Genomic DNA, 22,636 nt, shown 5'->3' with positions numbered 1-22,636 from the left:
TTTCAGAGACCACACATTTTCAACTATCAAAATTCCTTCAACAATAATAGTTGAAAAAAGAAGTTACACAAATGGCAATATCTAATAAAATCTTGCTATAAATTGGTCACTATAAAAGGAAGAAAGCAAAACTGTATGTTGGACACAATGCCACCCATCACGTTCAGTTTGTCCAGGAGACCTGCACCTTCAAACTTATTCAGGCTGATCACAGGCAAACAAAAGTCAGAGTTGTGACATTTGGTAGCATGACAATAACCATACTTCAATTATATCAATGCTGCTCAGCTGGCAAGCACTATCAATGAGAAAACAAAGCATTACAATGGAGTCTACCCTTCTAAAAACACAGCAAACAAAATATGCAAACAAAACACACATACACAGTAGAAGAGAACACCTTTTTAGACAAAATTTCATGTTGACAACACAGAAGAGAGAACAAAGATAATTAATCAACACCATCTGATTAGCTCACTTTCATTCCTGCTGTCAAAGGCATGAGCAGCCTCATTTCATACTTCTGCAAAAATAACATTACCAGCGAGCAATGCCAGCTTATGTTCGTAAGTGAAAAGAGAGCCAGTGTATCAGCAGCAAGTGATGTAATGGCAATTACACACATTGCTCATTCCCACGGCTGCAAAAGGATAATTTCTCAGGATGACAATGCCAAATGCTGCAGGAGCTAAAGTTCATTATTAGGACTCTCTCGGAAAGTAATTACTGTATGAGGTTTCAGAGAAGTCATTTTAAGCATCTTAATAAGTATGAACACATCTTACCAGACACACCTGTTAAGTAACAGAACAAATGCCTTTTCTGTGGGAAAGAAACAGTAATTTGTTCTTTTGGCATGGTTTAGAATCCTTTTACAAATGCTTGCATGTTTGGTTTGACAAGATTTTGGAAACAACATTAACACATTCTACATAATAAAGTCCAGTGGAAATAAAAATGTACAGTCACTAACTGAAACACTTAAACTTCTCTTAAAGTAAATGAAAATTAGGTTTTGTTATTATTTGCATGTTATTTTCACATGCCCTATGGATAGAAATTGGAGTAAGAACTAGGAGTTCTTTAGGTCATGCACCTAATTCTTGAATCTACAAGCTGTACATGGACAAACTTACTTACTCTAGTTGACAGACTAACAGAACCATGTCTTTGTGAGTTTTTACATGTAATTGAAACATAAACCTAAAAATCACACCTTTCATTTAACAGATGCAATGCCTGTCAACACAGGAACCCAGCACTTCCATCTGAAGTCCAGACAGATGCAGTCTTCTGGATCTCACCAGCGGAAGAGATTACAGCCCCCAGCTGGACTGTCACACATCCGTAACAGAGATCCTCACCCTCACTGCTCTGCCAACAGAGCAGCTTGTACATAGACCCCAATTCACCACACAAAATATAGGAGCTAAAAAAAAAGTCAAGTTAGCTTGGCAATCTCTCCTAAAACAAGAACATCTACTCACTGCCTAAGTCATTGCTCACATTGGATTTAAGTATTTTTGAAATTTTATCCACCTGTGAAATGATGAGAGTATTAAACAATGCTTGAAATTATTTTAATTCCACATTCTTGCCTAAAGTTTTACATCCCTGAGAATATTTGCATCAGGTTCAGTTTTGGTAGTTTTTCCTAACTGAAAGAAAGAAACTACCATAAATATGAGTTAACATGTCCAGCTATAAACCCTTACTCGACTGCTCTGGTCTAGAAGTCCAGGAGGGTAAGAACAATCAACTGCATGGGGCTTGCTGGACAATTCTGCTCCTGAGCTACTGCTGCTGCTATTATATACCTTTCAAGCCAAAACAGATATCAAAACTGCAGCATATATCCTGTTGTACAAATCTCATCACTTTCTAGAACCAGATGGAGAACATGTAGATCTTCACAGTCTCAAACAATCTCTTTCCATGACTGCATATCAAGCCCAGAAATATTCAGGCCAGTTACACAGAAACAGAGGTACTGGTATTTCTTTGATGGTTTAAAATGTCTCTGGCCTAGATAATCACATAACATTACTCTTGCTCTCAGGGTCTACTGAAGGAAGTACACTGATCATACAGTAGTAAATTCAAAGAATAACACAACTTCAATCAAAACAGTAAAAAATATTTAAAAAGACACAAATTTAATTAAAAATAAAGGACTGAAGTCTCACATGTCCATCCTCCATCAGCCACCCAAGAGCAGGTGAGAGAAACAAGCTTATATGGCTCAAGCTGCAAGACAAGTATATTAAATACAAGATATTAAATACATTTCAAGTGAATGACTTTTTAACATTATGATCTTAGGAGAAACTCTTAAAAAGGCACACAGAGGTCAGTTTGTAAAGGTGTCATGTATTCATTCAGCTTCCTGCTGTGGGCTCATTTTTTCTCCAAACACCACTCACTCAGCTCCTTGACCATATTCAAGTGCTCAAGTGACTTGTTCAAAGAACCTGCCCATAATGATCCTCAAACACCTTCCTGATAAACAACAGCTAGTTTAAAGCCTGTCCCTGAGTAAGGACAGAGCTGTTTTTGTACTTTGCACTTTATCAAATTTCATAAATTATTTTAATCAACAGATCTTTCTGAAATGGATGAGAGTCAGTTTTAGATTTCTTACAAAAATAAGGTTATAAATAACCTTATACAATCTTTCATACTAGTGCTCAGCCCCTTTTCCAGATTCCTTAGGTATATCCAAAACAAAGGACATAACAGGAACTTCAGTGGCAACTTCTTTCTACTACGCAATTATTTACGCCCTGTTTTGTTCCATATATATTAACTACTTGCTAATCATTTACTAATTCCTGGAAGACAGAAGACCTTTCTTCCTGACAAGTCCTAGCAAGCACTCTTGTCAAAGGCACTTGGGAATTCATGGAAAAATGCACCAAGCAGATCATCACAAGGTACATATTCATTCTTCAAAGGATACAAGTTTGGAAAGTACTCCTTCTCCAACAATCATGTTACTCATTGTTTTCTAAAATGTCATTTAATAGCTCTTGCATATCCTGATCACTTAATTGGTGAGGCTCTGAATTTCATTTTCAACAGAAAAGCTGAAAATTCTCACTATAACTGGACATTCACGTACTTCAACAGGCACCATTACCATGGCTGCCTTAAACACTTGGTTTGCCTCTATTAGTGATTTCAGTTCACCAGTTTCAATCAGCACTCTAGCCAACAACTTTTTAGTTGCAAGTCCTGCAATTGCAGGTGGTGGGAAGTGTGCAGAGACTTTGTCAGCAAGGATTGTGCTGCAGGTGCTTACCCCTCACAGGCATCTCTTTGCAAGAGAAAAAGCACATACACCTCCCGAGATGCTGGCTGGTTACTGAGCAGCACAGCTGTATGAATGGCAGGGTAAGCATTTACATGTGTCCCTTGTCATACTTAATCATTGGAATTGTCCTTTACATGGTTCTGACCTAGGTCAACCCAAACAATGCTTCAAGGAGCCTTGGAGGACACCTGGGCTAGGCAGCATTTCTATTACACAGTCTGCATGTGGTCATGCTGTTCTAAAGGTTAGAACAGCTTTCGACAGCTGTGCCCCACATAGGTGAAAGTGATGCCAAGCCAACTGGCCTGTAAGATGCTCATCTCTTACCCTTTCACTGACTAGCACAGGCACAGTCACTGATCTGTTAGATGGCTAACATCCTCTGTAAGAGGAACTGCTGAAAACCATACAGCTTATACCCATAACAGCTTAATTTAGAGAGTAACATTTAACTACAGCACTGGAGTAAAGCACTGCAGATTCACAGGCAAATACATGGTGGAATAAGGAAGAGCACTCTAGTTCAAAGGAATAAAGATAAATCTATATTAATACAGCCTAGATTCCTAGAAAACATCATATTCTTTAGAGCTCATTATTTATAGATTCGCTTTGAACTTTGAGAATTATTTACTTGAAGAGCATTCCGTGGCTCCTCAGCCAGCTCCTCTTCTTCTCTACCTTCTCCCTCAGCTTTGAAGGAAAGTTTAGATGCCTCTAAACAGATTTAGAAGTAGGGCATAAGAGGTTTATATTTCAGAGGGGCTGTTGGAGTGTGCTGTAAGTTAACATTCAAATGTTCATAGCTACTGTAGGCTTTACGTGTCTAAACATCTTTTACAATAAAAGCATAATCATATTAATAAAAAGCAACTTTTCATTTTTAACTATCCTGGTAGTTACTTGAAATATATGCTGGAAACAGAAAACAGAGGTGCCCTTTACACTCATTTTTCAGAGCCAGTCTGTGTCTTACAGAATCCCAGAGGCTGTGCTGGGATTTCCTTTATTTATGAGCATAAGGAAAAGTGCAAACTTGGATGGCTGGATAAAGTTCAGTATAATTTAAAATTATCACAGCCTCTGCATCGGGAAAATAGAAACCAATATCAAATTACATCTATTATTTCTAGGAAAGAAACATTAGGCTTTTTTAATTCCCCTCTAGAATCTATTTGATTTTCCTGCAACAATGTATTTGGAATCCATAAAACAGAGAAAAAGAAGCAAAGTGAATTCCTTTATTTTTTTACTCATTTAGAAGATTACAAAAATGAGAATAAAGTAATTTTTAGAAAGCAAACTTTCATATTCAAATGGTAAAACCAGAAATCAAGGTGATTGCTGTAGCTTTTCTTGTTTCAAAATACTACAAATAAGCCTATTACAAAAAGAGACAAATAATTATACAAACTGAAAAGTTGCACAAGAATAGTTTTACTACGTTTCATTTTTAGGATAGTATACCAACCTTAAAATGCAAAAGCAAGCAATATACAAGGTCCCATTTGCTGTCAGAAAGGAAGTCGACTGCAAGATCTCAGGTAGGAGTTTGTACAAATAATAGTCAAGTTTTCGTTTCCTGAGAATGGCTGCAATCTGAGGGAGAAGGGAAGAAAAAATTGGGGGACAAACTTTAATTCAGTTAGGCACTTTTTGCACATTGTAAAGAAAAAGAGTAACTGAAAATGAGGTATGCCCACTTAAGCAGTAAAACAAAGCCTCTTAAACTTTATGAACAAAACCACAAAGATTTCCTTTGAACTTATTCCAGCTGTTAAAATATTTATACCAGGAAATACACCAAGCAATATGAAATGGAAGTATAGGAGGAATTTTTATTACCTTGTTACCATTGACCATAACTGTCAGAAACATTGTCTGCCAGATATCAAAACTTTTATATGTGATATATCTACAGAGTTTTGTCTTCAAGACAATTGGACAACCACATAATTATGGTCAGAATATCACTGAAGTAATCCAAATACATGCCTTACACAGTGTCTGGTGACGTCTTTTTAAAGGTTTTCTACTCAAATTAAATAACTGCAAGTTCTCAAAAATGTTCACCATCTGCTGGGAGAACAACATATTTTCTAGAATTGGTATACTATTTAAAAAACTGTCCATAGCAGAAAATAGGCTCAATCTAAAAATAAATATTCTTTTTCTTCCGTTTAATGCGTGTCCCTGGTATTATAAAGAATAGCTTCTTTAATGACTCAAACACTAAAGGTCCTCAAACTTTTTTGTCGACAGGAATTCAGCAACTAGCTAACAGGAAGATGTAGAAAACCAGGCTTGTCTCAAAGGTACCCAGGGCTAAGCCAAGGGGCAACAGACAAGCTCAAGTATAGGAACCTCTGGTTAGTCCTAAAGAAAATGTTTTCATTTGAGGGTGGCTGAATATTGAAGGAGGTTGCTGAAAATGACTGTGGACTCTCCACCACTGGAGACCCTTGAAACTTCACTAGGCCAGTCCTCAAGCAACCTCAGGACCTCCCAAGGTCCCTTCAGCCTGGGTGCTCTTACAGCTCCACAAAAGTACACTTTGAGTGCACTGTGAACAGATTCCATCCTTTTTTCATTCTACTGGCATTACTGCCTTTATCTGCACTGATCTCCTCAGGAGCCTCAAGACCGGCTGGAGTTTTTGGTCAATGCTTAGAGAAGTTCCAAACAGAGCAAGTTTCATATTGCTGATGAGAAAAAATAAAGATAGTCAAATCCATACTGCAAACACATCTCAAAGTTGTGGTTGTGAGAGGGAGATATTCTTCCCAAACATTGTCCACTGAGTAGCAAATAGATGTTTTAGAATTAGAGATGGGCTGAGGATTCTACTAAAACTAACCACAGGAAAGTTCTGCCAAAATCTTGTTTCCAAAATGAAGCTTGAACTAAGGATTAAGAAGAAATCCATGCATGAACAGACCTCTGAAAACAGATTTACACATTACTTAATCAAGTGTCAAGACTGCTTTAAGCATAATGGATTAGGCAATAATGCAATCCAGTAATCTTTCTGCTGAAGGAAAGCCTTGACGTAGTCTGAATGCTGGATAACTAGTTGCTACCCACTCAGCTATTTCTCCTGTATTGTGGAAAGGACATGAACACTGAACAAAATAACTTTTTTTTGTTTCAAGAACACAGCCCTTTTACCTAAGTGTGAAGCCTTGCTCCCTCAGACCAAAGTGTAAGAAGTGCAACACGGAAAGATTGGTATCTTATAAATTAATGTCAAATCAAATTAAAACATTTATTTCTGTAATGTCTAATCTAATACATTAGATTAATGCAAATTTCCGCTTTCTCTTCTCTTTACGATCCTACTCCCAAATAAAAAACAGAAAATAATCAGAAACAATAACACACAAGCCATTCCAAAGAAAATTGCTCACACTAACTGAAAGAGAAAAATATGTGTGAGAGCAACAGAGTTTCATGCACACTCACCAAAACAAAACACACACACAAAAAAAAAAAAAAAAAAAGCAGCAGGTTATACAAGCTTAAATTTTTTAACTGCTTTATAGACATCAACGAAGCTAAATATTGTGTAGGGCTAAAAGCAGGCAAGAGCAGACTATAGAGTTCTTCTATTACCAGTGATGTGATTACATAGAAAAAATAACAGATATTTCTAGATACCATTTTGGTGTCCCTATCATTGCCACATATTTCAAAAAAGTATTATTAAAGTGCAGAAAGATTATGAAATCTGATGTCAGAATGCAGCAGCTAATGGCTCCTACTGGGATACACTTTACTCAAGTCAGCTGGGAGGACATTGTGACAAAAACCAAATTCTTAAAATAAATGCACGGCTCAAGGCTCAGCAGTGGATGTCAGCAGCAGAAAAAATGGAAGGAGAGGGCATCAGGACATCCAGCAGGTACTTCCTTGGCAAAATAATCTCCAAGAAGATGGTAACAGATGCATTGAAAAAAAAATTAAGCCTGGTCAGTATTAAAAAAGAAACAGAAAAAATATTTTCTAGCATTAACTATAGAATTCACAGAAATGCATTTTGACTCTCCAACATAAAAAAATGTAATTTAAAAAAAAAAATCTGTCCACCAGTTTCAAGATATCTCAGTTTGTGGAATATCATTACTCAAGTCCTTGTTCTTTTTAATTTAGTCTTGATACAAAAATGTTAAGCCCCACAGATCTAAAAAAGTCAGAATTTATTTATTGTATCCTAACCATGCAAAGAATACACAATTTCAACAGCATCCCTAAACCGCAGCTACATAGCCCACTGTAAGATTTGAGCTAATCCATTGATGTTCCAGCAGAAAAGGAACACAAGACTCAAACCTAAGCTTTGCCATGATTGGAGGCACCAGCCAGGCCTGATTATTTTTATGATGTGCCATGTAACGCCTACAAGCATTCATCATCCAACCACAATAACCTCAGCTTCACCTCCAGTCTCCACAATCCTCACCTATAGCCCTGAACTACAGATTCCACAAGAGGCACTGCACACAAAGCATGGTTTGACTTAATGAATGCAGTAATTGGCTGACCACCGTACAGTCGGACAGGTTACACAGCAGGCTAAAAAAAACACAGGCTGGCATGTGTACAACATTTTTGTCTCTCCCTCCTCCATCCTCCTTAACCATGCCCTAAGTTTGTACAAAGTGTAAGACTTCAAGGACTACCCTCCATCAAAATTTGGTGGAATTAGACAACACTGACTGATGGAAAACGGAAGCAAGCACTACCATCTCTCATTCCTTCACAACATCGAGCTGAAATCAACCACATAATAATAGTTTTATTAAAGAAGAAGAGGGAAAGAAAAAGGAAATAAGAATTTTTTTAAAATAAACCTATAGAAATATGCAGACACAGTCAAATCTTTAGGAAAGCAGAGTTCAACAGCATTTTAAGCACAACTATCTGACATGTTGAGGCACCTTTAAAATGTAAATTTAGAGATTATCAATACAACTGTGCACATGGTTTACATCTGTATGCCACAAGTCATTAAAAACGCAAGGAAAAGCTTATAAATTAAGTTGCATGCTAAAACCAAAGCAACCCCCAGTATTTAAAACAGTTAAGAAAATACCTCAGATTACTCAAATGGCAGGTAGAGCAACAAATAGACGTCAGACTTCTTTCATAATTATATTCAATTATTTATATGTTCTTTTAGAGCCATTTGCATTTTTTTTACAAATTTTACAACAACATTATTCCTTTGTTTAATAAAAATTATTTTTAAGTGCTTTGGAGTAACTGAATCTCAAAATGCCTTCAGGTAACACTTCGGCTTTGAAAGACACTTGTTCAAATTAGCAGTTTGTTTCTCATGCATCCTCTGAAACACTCAGATTTGTTTTTCTTCTATTAGCTTGTGCCTTCCTGATTTCACTGATTACAAAACCTGGCTTCCAGATTGTTTAATTTCGTAACTCAGTTCCTGCAATACTCTGAGGAAGAAGAATGTGTGCCTCCCTCCTGCTCTGAGTTGCTCTGTCTCATGCAAGATGTTATGGGGATCACCATTAGTCAGCTGAGTTGTTTTGATTTGGATATTTTAAAATTTTCCATATCACCCAACCAACTAAAAAAAGAAACAAACAGTACACATGTATTCTTTGAATGACATATAAATTCTCTTGAAGCCTGGAATCACTCTCATTCCATGACAACTTATCTTTACTATTTGTTTTCCTTCTACTGAGATGAGTTGGAGACTATATTTTATTCCACTTAAAATATCTAACTCAGCATAATTTTTAAGGCTTGTCCTCCTACCCTGAAATTCCTGCACTCTACTATAAAGCTGTACCAACTTAAGAGAATAGATTTATTCCTTGATAAACAGTCCCTGCTAGTTCTCAGTATTTTTAGTGTCTTTACCAAGATCTTCGCCTTGTCAGTCAAGGCTGAGGCTTTCCCTGATTTCCAACATTACCATGATGCAGGCTCCTGGTTACCCCTCGCATCTTTGAGCATAAATTTTTCAGTTCACCTAAATTCACTATATGACTCTGTTTAAATTCCCAGCACCTCAGCAAAAGACTATTTTTATTTTCAATTTATGAAAGAATTTTTTTATCACGGCCCAAAAGCTGTCTGAACAGAGTGGAATGATCACAGCCTGGAATGAAGAAGTCACAGATTCTTACTTTACTAACATTTAGGCTAATTTTAGTCATATTTAACCCAGCTTCCAGAAGAATCTAAAGGCAAGAAGACAGTGACCTACATGTCATTCATAACATAGCAGAGAGACACAGGACACTGCACAGCACTAAGGTGAACAGATATCCAAAAGAAGGCAATCACATTCCACCATCACAGTAATTCTAGGTACTGGATCAGACAGAAGAAAGATTACTCACAGCCTAACCCAGAAATCCAAGCTGGCATCCAGAAGCATATCCCACAGTAACACTATCATCCTCCCTAGTCTTCCCACTCTACTTCTAAACACACAATAGTTTGCAGCACAAACAAGGAAAAATCACATCTTAGTACACCCAGCAATTCTAGAGCATTTTAGACTACAATCTGGGCAGTACAGCCTTCTTGCACACCTCAGAAAGATGATAGGAAAACTCTACCTGTGCTAGCAGATAAGAGGGGATCCACTTTAGTGTTAGCTGGCTCCCCACCTTTGCTCAGGACCAGTTCAAACAGCCCTCCCAAGGAAAGCTGCATGCAAAGCAAGCCTGAAGCAGCAGCACAGCCAATGTGCACCATCTGTCCTTGGGAACAACCTCTGGCCTAATCCTACAGCAATGTGCATACAGCCAGGAAAGTGATGTGAGACTCACACTCCACCTTGATCTCTGGCTGGGGATTCTGTCTTACCTATAACTGTTTTCAAAATAATTCAATAGCACAAGCGTTGTTCTTGCTGTTGCTGCCTCCAGCCCAACAGTGATTTAGCTGTGAAGTGACCTGCCAGCTGCCACATGCTGCCTGCACTGCAACTCCCTGGCCCATGCTGTATTCTTACAAATGTCTCTCCCACTGACATTGTAGAGGAAGAAAAAAACCTTGATACAACAGCTGATTGTGTCTCTGACAATATGATACACAATGCTATCCTATTCCTAGAAAGGCTACAGAATAAAGAATGGAGATTAAGATAGAGAATACAGATATTGATGGGTCAAACAGGGTTCAGCAAGACAACAGCACTGGAATCCTAAGTGGAAAAAACCTTTCTGAAAGAGAAAGAAGCAATTGGCTTCTAAGAACCCAAAGGTTATTGTAGGCACAGGAAGAAGCAGATATGGCACAAGTATGAAGAAATATTAGAAGTGAAACCAAAATGAGAATCAAAAGTAAGAAAATGAGCATGAAAAGAATATGAGAAGAAATTAAGAAAAAAAAATCAGTAAAATAGAGCAAGGGCTGAGGATCATTAAAATCTGTACTAGAGCAGCAGACTCAGGTTACATCTGTTCTAAAGAGTTGGCTGAGCCATCCCTCAGTGCAGAGGACGTCTGAAACAGACCTGCTGGCACCCACACTGCCCTGGGCCTGCTGCTCCTCTCCTCTGTGCCAGCAGATCTGTGTGGGAGAGGAGTCTGGAGCCAGAGCCAGGAGCAAGCCAAGAGTGAGGCTGGGCCAGTGCTCAGGCTGTGCTCCGGCTGTGCCCTTTAGCAGCAGGAAGGAAGGGCAGCAGGGGAGGAAGGGGCTGTGCTGGGAAGGAAGGGCAGGAGATGTAGGTGGGGAGAGGAAGACTGTGTTTGAATGAGAAAGGGGAAGGACAGAGGTCAGGTTGGGAAGTGAGGGAGGGAGCCTGTCTTAAATTAGGCGAAGAGAGTAGACAATTAGACTAAGAGAAAGGAAAGGTGAACAGCATGAGTGACTCTGCCATCCCACAGACAAAAGGTTAGAGGGATGAGTTTTAGAACTGCTACTACAAAGTAGCAAACAAACAATTTTTACCTTATTTAGATTAGGTGAAAATGCTACCTGATCAGATTCTCTGATACACTACAAGGACTTCATAAAAATGACTAAGCACATTTATCTACTGTGCACAAGCAGCAAACAAATGTCTAAAACGTACAAATCCCCAGGAAATAGAGGACTTTGCTCTAATGCATGTGATGAATAGCACTTTAACCATGTGAAATCAACAGGATCTTGGCAAATGAAAGCTCAGATGACTCAAAGACAGTACTCCAGCCTTTTCCCAACTCCATGCAATTTCCCTGTTAAATCATTCTCTTCTCCTCACCTCTGTGACTTTCTAGAAGTCTGACTTTTTCAGCTTTGAAAATACAAGACGACACTTTCCCATTTTGTTTAGCTTTGGTTAATGTAAAAACAAAGTATAGATGGAAGAAAGCACAGCAAATTCTGAGGAAAGACTTCTTCACTGAAGTTTCAAGATATCAAGGCAAATAGTTTTCAAAAAGTATAATTGCAAGGTTTATGAAAGACTGTTTAGGGGTTCTTCTGCATGTATAGATGCTAAGCATTTTTTTTTTTTTTTTAAGTGGGTTTCATAAGACTTCCATATAGAAACATTTGGTTTGTGAAAACACAAGCAGCTTTAATTACAAAACGGACATTCCTGTCAGGCAGTTCATATGGAGAGGGACAATTCAGTTTAGATGTGAAGCCTATTTTCACTAAAGCAGTCCATTTGTACTGGAGCAAAAATAAAGACAGTGCAAATATGGTGTCTCAAGGCTATATTTTTTCCAACTAAAATAATACTCAAGCACAATTACTAAGAACAGAAGGAAAAAAAATACCAAACAACTAAACAAAGAGCACAGCCCTACTTAAAAGCAAGGATTCTATGCAGTCATTTACTGACAGCCAATATTTCACTAACACCACTTAATTCAGCTCCATCAGTCTCCCACAGACCATAGACAAACAAAGCATTTAAGACATGTGGGGTAAAGCTGTTGTAAGTTTGGACTCTGGATTGTAACTCCCTAACCATGTTCTCTCCGAGAACAATCTCTGGTTATTTATTCTCATCTATTCATTTTCATTCATTTCCACACAAGCTTTTGTGAAAGGAAACTCTTTCATCTCCTTTCCTTAGTTATTAGCTTGTAGCAACAGGAGGAACAATCAGAAGCCATTTTAGAGGCTTGACATAGAAAAATGAAGTGCATTTTTTGTTGCTGAGCTCTACAAAGGACCAGGACTAAGTACAACCAGAAACATTCTGAACACTCACTGATATAACTATAAAGACAAAATAACTTAAGTCCATCCCCTTATACGATCCTGAACATTTCTGCTGTCCAACTGTGGTATTTCATTTACAAATAAAAGGTTTTCAAGCACAGCTGTAAGTCCACCAAAGAATGAATTTTGTGATGACTCTTAATTCAAGACTGTTCTTTCCCTGCCAAGCTACTTAATGTGCAAAGCTTCTGCTTCCTCCTCTGCAGTCCACACTGCACCCTTTTCCTCTCTACCTTACAGTGCTAGTAAGTTCTAGTGCTCATCAAGTCCTGCTTAATAATCCAATTCAATTCATTAGTGTATCTGAAAATTACCCCAGCTAAAAGCCGAGTAAGTAATCTCTTCTGGGTTAGCTCATGGAGAGATGAGGTCCAAAATCACACTAAGAAAAAGTACAGTTATGCATCTGGAAGCAGAGACTGGCAAGTGCTTCCTCTCTCTTTAGACAGCAGCAAGATCTGATAGCAGCTCAGCTTTAGATTACTCTGGCAGGTCAAGTTAAATACTACCAACAAAAATCCAACAGAAGCTAAACTAAATTGCAAAGAAGACAGTGTAAAAAGTCAGGCAGAAGTTTTGCAAAACAGCAGGACATTGGTTGAGAAGGTTCCCACCTCACTTTGGGTTTGTTACAAGATGTAACTGTTTACAGGGTCACAGTGCAAGACAGATCAGGAAACATTTTCCATTTTTACGTTTGTTTTTTTTTTTCAAAGAAATAAAAAGTGGGAGCTTCCCCCCTAACCCGTGACTGCACAACTGAGTGAACCATAACAGAGCTACAAGCAGGAAATCTCTTGACCAGGTTTGGCTGTTGGAGAATTTTGATTTAATTACAGAACTGTTTGAGATGCTTCACCTTTAGCCAGACCTGAAAGATCACCACTACACCTCCCATGGCTCACTTCAGAACCGTGCTCTGCTGGTACGAGTATTTATGCTCCTACAGAGCAAACTACATCAGAAAGCAGATTCAAACAAAATAGTACTGGGTAAAGGAAGAGAAGAGAGAATGTTCTCTGTATTAGTTTCATGATACAGCTCGCTGTCTGCTCCCACCAACAGCTGCCACTCCTGTCTGTGGCAGTTCTGAGCGAAAATGTTCACTGTCAGACACGACAACTCCTTAGGTTCACACTGCTACTAGCTACTAATTTATCATACAAATGGATGTCATCACAATTTTCACTCAAGAAACCCTTCAATGGGAGCTTTACTGAATTATGTCAGGATGCTGCCATCCTGCTCCTTTCCTTCTATTTATTACCTAGCTTAATAATTTTGTTGCACCACCACTGGTGCAGACTCAATGACTTGTGCTTCTTTCAGTCAAGTTAGCTTGGGGGCAGCTCGGTGGCCAGCTCACTCCTCAGTCCCCCAGGGTACCACTGCAGGAGAAGCACAGAGGTGGGGACAGAAGCGCTCACCTGCAGCGATTCCAGCTTGGTTTGGCTTTCAGGATATGTTTACACAGATGATGCAAACACATCCCAGCTCTTCTATCTACACCCTAATTTGCTGGAAATGTGCCAGCTGCTACTGAGGTGATATAACCAAGTCTAATTGCACACTCACGCTAAGATACCTCACCTGTAGGATACTCTCTGAATACTCACACTCCTTTAGCCTTGATGCATTTTTTTGGTCTTGCTTCATTATGCAATGGAATCTCCTTGATCTTAAAGCACTGATTACAAAGGTGTCACCAACACACGTGTATTACACTTGCTACTGCCAAAGACACAATGCTAGCCTCCCAGGCAAACACTAAAGCTTTTTATTCAGCTATCACAGGTATTGGAAGATGATGAAAATACAGTGTTCAGGCTGTGCCTATGCCTTTCTACCCACCAGCACCAACCCTCTCACAGTATGTTATGCCTCCAGATGCCACCACCCCTGTATCTTTCCTCTGCCCTACTTGGCCCAGATTCAACATATTCTCCCTGTTATGCCTTTCCCTACTCAAACACCAGGCTCTCCCCACCACACAACCCTCCAGCCCTTAAACCAAACGACCCTACCACCATCCCTCTCCTCCCCAGCACCAGACTCTACACCAAAACACTATTTGCGATTCTTCCCCTTTACTCCAGGGTCAGGCTGCCCCCCTGACTTATCTCCAGCCCTTTGCCTTCGACCATAACCCTGTCCCCTCACCCTGGACGTGCCTCCCTTCCTTAATATGCCTTATGTCCTTCCCTGCCACCCCAAGCCAGACTCCCCTCGCCACGGCACCACTTTTGTCCTCCCCAAAAACACCCCTCTGCCCTTCCCCCTCCGCTCAGGCCAGGTTCCCACCGTGCCCTTTATAGCCCACTTCCACCCCAGGCCAGGCTCCTCCCTGCGCCCTGGTACCCACGCAAAACCAAGGCCAGGCTCCCCCCTCTCTGATACCCCTCCTGCCCTTGTCCTCTCAGCCAGCCCCCCTCAGGCCGGGCTGCCGCACAGACACACACACACCCACCAGGTAGAGGGTGCCGTAGATGCGGAGGGACTCTGCCAGGGCGCTCTGGGTGACGTGCAGCACAGCCCAGGAGCACTGCGGGTGCCAGGTATGCCCGATCTCGTAGCAGTTGTGGGGGATGGACTTGCTCAGGGCCGCCATCTTTGCAGCGCGCGCGCGGAGGGGAGGGGACGGGAGGGGGCGCGGGGCGCGCGCGGCCGCCGCGTCACCGCCGGTGCCGGGGGAAGAGGTCGCGCGGGGCGCTGCGCGCGCCGGGGTTACTCGCGGGCACCGCCGCTCTTCCCACGCCCCCCGCCCGGCGCGCGCGCCGCTCGCGTGAGGCCCGCAGCCAATCCGCGGCCGCCGGGGAGCGGCCGGGGCCGGGGGTGGCGCGAGCAGCGGGGCGGGGGGGCGGGCGGCGACGCTGAGGGCGTGTGTGTCCCCTGTGTCCCCTGTGTGTGCCCGTTGTGTCCTCCGTGTGTGCCCCCTGTGTGCCTCCTGTGTCCTCCGTGTGTGCCCTGTGTGTGTCCCCTCTGTGTCCCCTGTGTGTGCCCCATGTGTCCTCCGTGTGTCCCCCGTGTGTCCCCCGTGTGTGCCCGTGGCCTGGGGTGTCCTATGTGTGTCCCCTGAGCCCTTGGGTATCCCGTATGTGAGTCCCGTGTCCCGTGCGTTCTGTGTCCCGCGTCTGTCCCGAATGTGTCCCCTGTGTCCCGCGCGTGTCCCTTTCGTGTGTCCTGTGTCCTGTCACACGCTCGTCGCGGCACGGGCACTTGTGTGCCTGCACGAAGCTATGTTTCTGTACTTGGTGTGCTCCAAATCGCAGCCGTACGGATCGTGGGATGTCTGTGGCGAGGGCAGCTCGCACGACTCGGCTGATTCTCATCGTGGTGCTGAGAGGTTTCAGTGCAGGGCAAGGAGTCTACGCTGAGCTCAGAATTAAAGGTCATCTCGCAGTTTGCTCGCCGCCTGTGACGGCAGCGACATCTCCTTCAGCTCACTCCGCCCGTGCAGCCCTGTTCCTGCTGGTTTTCATGTCATCCCGCTTCTCCTGAGCCCCTGGATCAAGTCGAACGCTGTTTCCTGTCTTAATTGGAGCGGCCTCCTCACACACTTAAGGTCCGGCTCCTGTGGTTAGAGTGTTCCAGGCTGACTGGAGAGTTTTGTAAACTTGCTATGAAGTAGGTTGGCATCTGCGTGTGTCCACATGCAGAACTGTGTATTAAGTGCAAAGTCTTCATAAAAAGAAGCTCTTTAATGATGAACAGTGATACCAGCAAAGTGAAAAAATGCACACGCATGCAACATCCCAGGTGTCCCCTGTGTCCCGTCACTCCTGCAGGGGACGAGCATAGGGAGTGGCTCCCACAGCAGTGGGCAGGATGGCCAGCCAGGGAGATGATTAATTAAGGTTTAAAGGGACCAGTGGAGGTCATCTCATCCAGACTCCTTTCTTAAGCAGCCCCCCTAAAGCACATCACTCAGGATTGTGTTCAGGCAACTTTTGGATATCTCCCGTGGGGAGCCTCCACCACCTCTCTGGGCAGCCTTTTCCAGTGCTTGGTCACTGCACAATAAAGAAGTTCTTCCTCAGGTTCAGGTGGAATTTCCTGTGCATCTGTTTCTGCCTATTGACTCATGTCATCTTGCTTGGCACCACCAAGAAGATCAGGGCTTCATCCTCTTGACACCCTTCCTTCAAATACTGATAGACACTGGTGAGATCCCCTCTCAGTTTTCTCCAGGCTAAAGAGCCCCAGGTCCCTCAGCCTTTCCTCATATGAAAGATGCTTCAGTCCCCTAATCACCTTTGGACATGATGGAGTTTTTACAAAACCATGAAGGCAATGACTGATGACACAGTTACAGCTCGATTGCAAAACTGGCATCTGGATCCAGCTTGAAATGTTGTTATTTTAGGGATATGACTAACTACTACTCATTTTACAATCTTGAGACTTGTAATTCCCCCTTGGCTCTGTGCCAAGGTTTCCAACCCCCCTGTACAGACTCCAAACCCCCCTGTACAGGTTCCAAACCTCCTGCTTGGGTCCCAGACCCCTCTGACAGGGTCCCTGACCCTCCAGGGCCACCAGAGGGATGCCCTGGACTCCAACATATATCAGTACCTGGGGATTTTACTTGTGTCTCTGTTAAATAAGTTCACAAACTATCCTGTTGAAGCAAGTACACTCTATCTCCTGTGCTCGGGTCAAGTCAAGAAGAGATTGTTTTAAGGCCTAGGTGGGACATACATCCTGAAAGCCATAGGAAGAACAGCAAACTAACCTCCAGCTAAATGCACACTTAAAACAGATCCACAGCAAGAAAATTCCATCCTTTTAAAGCCTGGCTCCAAATAGTCCTGTTGAAGAGTTCACTTCATTGATCAGACTTGAGACCATCCTGTACTACTCCCAAAAAATAGAGCAAATTTGTCACTGAGTTTGCAAACTCCTTTACTATTATTCCAAAAGAGCTTGCTGTGGGTGCAAGAATATACTTGCATTTTAATTTTAGCAGCCCATACATGGGTAGGTTAGATGATGCACAGAACTTGGGGCCACTGAGAGACTATTTGGAGACTCACAACAAATCTGCAGTAGGAAATCTTTGGCCTAAATAGTTCAATTATGCTATTTCAGTCAAGCGTGTCTGACCAAACAACTCTCTTTAGGTAGAACTCTGTCTATGACAGTTTGTATTTAAAATCTAATAGAAGGCCCTAGAGATAATTTAAAATTCAGCTTTAGTCTTGGGGTACAGCTCCCCTGCAGCTGCAGCTCCGTGGCTGCCTCGGGGAGTGAATACTGCTGTGTGCTGACCCTCGCAGGGAAGCAGCCTTGGCAATATAACCTGCTACAGTATTGTCTGGACTTTGGCTTGGACCTAGTGCCTTGCTTGCTGTTTTTGTAATACTCTGTAAAACACTGCTTGTGGGCAGAAAAGGCAATTATTGCCTAAGTTATGGATTCTGGCTCTCTTTGCTTGCATGTTTTGGCCTTGATAATACTCTGCGCTTAAGGCTTGCTTGCTGCTTTGTATTTGTAGGCAGAGAGCTATGGCACATACAATAGTAATTGCACAAGGAGATGATTTCACAGCTGACACACGTTTTTGCAGACAGTCCTAATTTTGGGACCACTTGCCCAGGTCAAGTTAAGCAAAACTGGCAGAGAAGGATGCAACGAGATAGTTTGTGCTTTCATTTGTGCAGCACCCTTGATCTGGCTGAAGAGTTGCCTGCTCAGAACTTAAGACTTTTGCATGTCTCCTGTTGGGTCAGCTGAGGAAGAGTCTGATGATGCCCTGATAAAGCAGCACAGTCCTGACCTTGCTCCGGGCCTTTTTCCATGGGGTTGCAATACTCTGAGAAGGAGCCCTGGGGGTGAAGCCACATGGGAATACTGCTGATGGTCCAATTGGTACTGGATGCCACCCCAGGCTACTCTGCCCTGGGAAACCTACCCTTGGTTGGAATAGGAACAAAAAAGTCTCAGAAAAGGATGGAATCTCATGAATTAAAATAAAACATTGACGATCTTTACTTTTGCCCCAATAAGTACCCAGGGTTTTCAGGAATGCTCCTTGTTGCATGAACAAGGCTCTATACTGGGAATAGCAGGGTGTGTCTATAATGTTGCTTAAACAAACACTAGTGGTGAATCCTGTGGCATAAAGCCAAGTGATGTGGCACACAGTGTTCAGAGCTTGCCCTGTAATATCCAGGTGCCTTGGAGAGAACTAACCAGAGCAGTACCGAAACCAAGCCAGGGAGAGAGCTAATTGCTAAACAGCATGAATGGTGGGGGAGTTGAGACTGCTCAGCTTAGTCCCTGGTCCTTGTTGATGCAGCAGTGTCAAATATACCAATGTGTCTGAACAAAAATGTAGGCTGACAAAAATATGAGCCTCATTAAACTAGGACAGCAGTGATGTCCCGGGATCCACACCTTGTGTCCCAGAAGGGAGCAATGTGGCAGCATCTCACTGCATTGAGACTCTGTTCCTGTTGCCCATGTACCCATTTGCAGCTGGGTTAACAGACTGCAGCTTTCAGTACAAGTCCCTGGCCAGATTCACTCTTTACCTTAACTGATGGACAGCAACCCTTTGGTTTACCCATGCAGATGATAACTGATTATATTAGGGAGGCAGATGGCTTGGGTAACAATTGCTCAATGAAAAAAAGTAGTCCCTTCCTTTCCAGGTTTTAGCGAGCCTCACAGTTTGAAACATTTTCTGCTGCTATATTCAACAGCTGCTAAGTCTGGTATCTACAAGTAAATTGCATATCTCATCCTGTGAGAGTAACTGAAGGTATGAAGATTTTTCTCTTGCCTTCATGCTGAGCAGTTATCAGCGGCCTAGCCAGGAATCCAAGGCAGAGCATTTAACTAATTAGAACAAAATCAGGCAGAAAAAAATAAACTGAGGAAAAAAGCCAACCAGGGGACTTGACATTTCAGGCGGTTTTGCCTTCCAAATGCATTGGGATCTGGGAAATCTTCTTTCTAAATATTTTTAAATATCAGAACAATCTGGAAACATTTTAACTTGGAAGAAATGCTTTGCCCTCTCCATTCCCTCCTGTTGCTTTCCAGCTTGTGTGCTTTTTTTTCTGCTATTTGTTTTCTCCTTTGGGACAAGGGATCCAACTTTTCCCTGCTACTCGTGCCTTTCTCAGTGCCTGCATTTTGGTTCTGGAAGTAACTTCTCTTGTCTGATAAGATGTGTTCTTTCCACCAGTAGGGTTTTTTTCCGCTCACTTATTTTCATGCTTTTCCCATTCTTTGACTCTCATTGTTATTATCGCTCAGTTTGTTCTCCTGCCATCTGTGCAATTGTCTCATGCCTCCATCATAAAGCTTATGAAATCCAGACTGAAAATATTTTGCTGCTAAAAAAGCTAGGGATTAAATTTATTCTTCTCCTCAGTTCGGTGGTGACAGTGTGTACATGGAGATCTCTACTTCCTTCAGTAAACTGCATAGGAACTCAGAGATATTGCTCCAATCTCCATTTCTTCTCAAAATTCAGGGCGAATTGTGGGTACAATAGATTATTAGTTTTGTTAGAAATAAACCACAATCTTGTAACGTACATCACTAATACCTGAAATGGCTGTATTGAATGGGAGTGAATGACCATTAATTGAGTGGATTTATTTTCATCCAAGAAAAAAGGGCCCTTTAAGAACTACTTTTCACCCTTGTGCCTGAAACTACTTATGCTTTTAACTTAATCCATTTTGAATTATTTGAAGAGAGATTCTCTTCTGGCTTGCAACCATGAATGCTACTTGTTCATTTTTTAGCAGACTTTAAGCTCAAAATACCCTTATGTTTGCTGATATTTCAAGGTAAAGGAATTATCTGGAAGTTTTCCCATTTTCCAAGATGTAGTAATGTCCAAAGTAAATATGGGATGGACTGTGGGATAATACCCTGTGAACACTTTAATACACACAATAATATCTCCATATTTATACAAATACAGATTTTTTTTTCCAGACATAAATGCTTCAGTCACTCTTACAGAGGTACCAAGGATTATACTAAGAAAACAAAATCATAACATTCACCACACTGACTCTGTGAGCCAAACCAAGAGATGACATACTGAGCCATATTCATGCTACTGGCATCAGCTGAATTGTACTTCAGCTGTATTTAGCCTGTGGTGCTGCTGTTCCTGGAGACAGTGATTTCTTCTTTCTAAATCAGGTGACAGGATTGGTCATTAAAGGCTAAATTAAGCCACTGCTTTCACTACAGAAGGAATGAGAGGCAGTGCACGTGGATGCACCATCCCAAGAGCAGCCCAAAACAGCAACTGTGACCCTGCTGCTTCTTCCCTGCTCCCCTGCTTTCCAGGAAAATGCTTTCTGTAGTTCTGGAAAGAATGCAAAACTCAGTCTTGCATCAGCTGGGTATCTCAGCCTACTGCTGGGCTTGAAACTCCCTTGTCCACTCCCCCACCTTTGTTTGACTGAAACCACTACAGCACAGCTTTACACCACCAAAACAGACCTAAATCTTTTCTGGTGCTATCAAAAGGTATGGCTGGGTGTGCTCGACAGTCACATGCTGTGTCTGGAGTTCATGTCCTTCCTCTGCCATTCTCTGGTCTTGATGTTTATCAAATTGAGCAGTCAGGAAAGACCTGTCCCACATGGCTTTGACATCCTTCATTTCTGCCTACTAGGTGGGGGCAGCAGCCTTCAAACATGCAGATGATAATCACAACTCCAAGACCATGTAAGGGAAAGGTGGGAGCAGTTGGGATTCCACACTGCTGCACACAGGGAGCCCAGGGGCAGCATAAGATGGGTCTCCACTCCTAAAGAAGTCCAAGAACTGAAGTAGAGCTCTGCGCCTCTATTTTCTGTAACACCTGATAGCTATTTCACTCTCTGGCACTTTTCTGGGGCCTTTTGAATGATATCTGAGGTCAATATGTGGTAGAGAGGTCTGGCGCTAAGTGAAATAGTTACCAGGCAGTCATTGTCTTTTGCCTGTAGGAGCAAAGCAGTGAATGGTGGGCTGTTCTTCAGCAGCATCAATGCCAAGGATCTTTCAGAATATAGAAGAGAAAAAGGAGACAAGAGTGAACGAAGACATCCTCAAATAAAAACTTTTTTGCCACTCCCAACTTTTTGAGGTTATTGTTGAGACTTTATTTATTCTTCGAACACAAGCATCTTTCAGTCATGACCTTCAGAAAATACCCAGAAGGTGCCTTTTCTTTTTTCTTTTTGGAGTTTCTAGTGTGCTCAAAACTTCTGTAATAAAACTGGCTGTCCATCAAGTTGGGATGCTGAGACCACAGACAGAAACGTAATTATTCTAAAGCAGTTGAGCACCCAACAGCTCCTTTGAAAATTAATGATAGCTTTTAGGAACTCAGCGCTTTTGAAAAAGCTTTCAATTTAATCCTGACTTTCTTTTTTTTCCAGAAGAATAATGAACAGTAAATTTCAGCTATGTAGTTGTCAAATGCTCATGTTGAAATGGCCTCAGGACTCTGAACACTCGTGCTGCCAGCACTTGGATGTCACAGCAGTAGAATTCAACAGCCTAAGTAGCAACTCCTGAACTACTTCGTTTTTCAGATTTATATTTTCAAATAGGCAGAAAATTTATGTTATCCTGGGCTAATAAACTACACTGTCCTTCAGCAGGACTGTGGGCGTCCAAAGCTGTGAGCAGAGCAAGTGGCTCAGAGGAGGCTCTTTGAGGTAAGGTGCTCCTTTTGCCTTTATTTTCCAACTTTGCTGCCAGTTGTCTTGAAAATGCTTTAAACTGCAAATTAAAGAAACAACACACCCATGATTACTATTAGATTTTGAAATACTTTGTTCAGATGGGCAGATGTAGCTTTAGACCTCCACACTTGGACCTCCTGTCAAAAACTGAGGCAGTGTAAAATCAGTTGTGGATTTGACAGGACTGAAATATCAGACTCTTGGTTGGCTGGTTTCTCTCTGCTGGGCCAAGGTTTGTCAGTTATATGAACAAGAATCAAGGAAATAAGTTGAAGCAAACTAGTTAAAACTCTCAAAAAATTTTAAACATAGTTGCATTCAGAAAACAAAACCTTCTTTTCAGCACCTCTAGCTCATTCCTAGAAGCTGTTTCTAAATTTTCTGCTCAATCAGTTGAGAAAGTCACAGA

General features: G+C 41.8%; 1 protein-coding gene across 1 annotated transcript in view; it reads right to left on the bottom strand.

Moving 5' to 3' along the window:
- Nucleotides 1-15,285, bottom strand: part of TMEM135 (transmembrane protein 135) — a 160,204-nt gene extending 144,919 nt beyond the window's left edge. The window contains exons 1-2 of the mRNA XM_063394454.1: nucleotides 14,985-15,285; nucleotides 4,785-4,912 (exon numbers count right to left, since the gene is read on the bottom strand). Of these exons, the coding sequence (XP_063250524.1) occupies nucleotides 4,785-4,912; nucleotides 14,985-15,125 (269 nt within the window). The 5' untranslated portion in view covers nucleotides 15,126-15,285. The remainder of the gene's footprint in view (nucleotides 1-4,784; nucleotides 4,913-14,984) is intronic.
- Nucleotides 15,286-22,636: the final 7,351 nt, after the last annotated feature.

This window comes from Prinia subflava, chromosome 3, assembly GCF_021018805.1.
Source record: "Prinia subflava isolate CZ2003 ecotype Zambia chromosome 3, Cam_Psub_1.2, whole genome shotgun sequence".
In the NCBI taxonomy this organism is placed as follows: Eukaryota; Metazoa; Chordata; class Aves; order Passeriformes; family Cisticolidae; genus Prinia; species Prinia subflava.
This window is presented reverse-complemented; position numbering and strand designations above follow the sequence as displayed.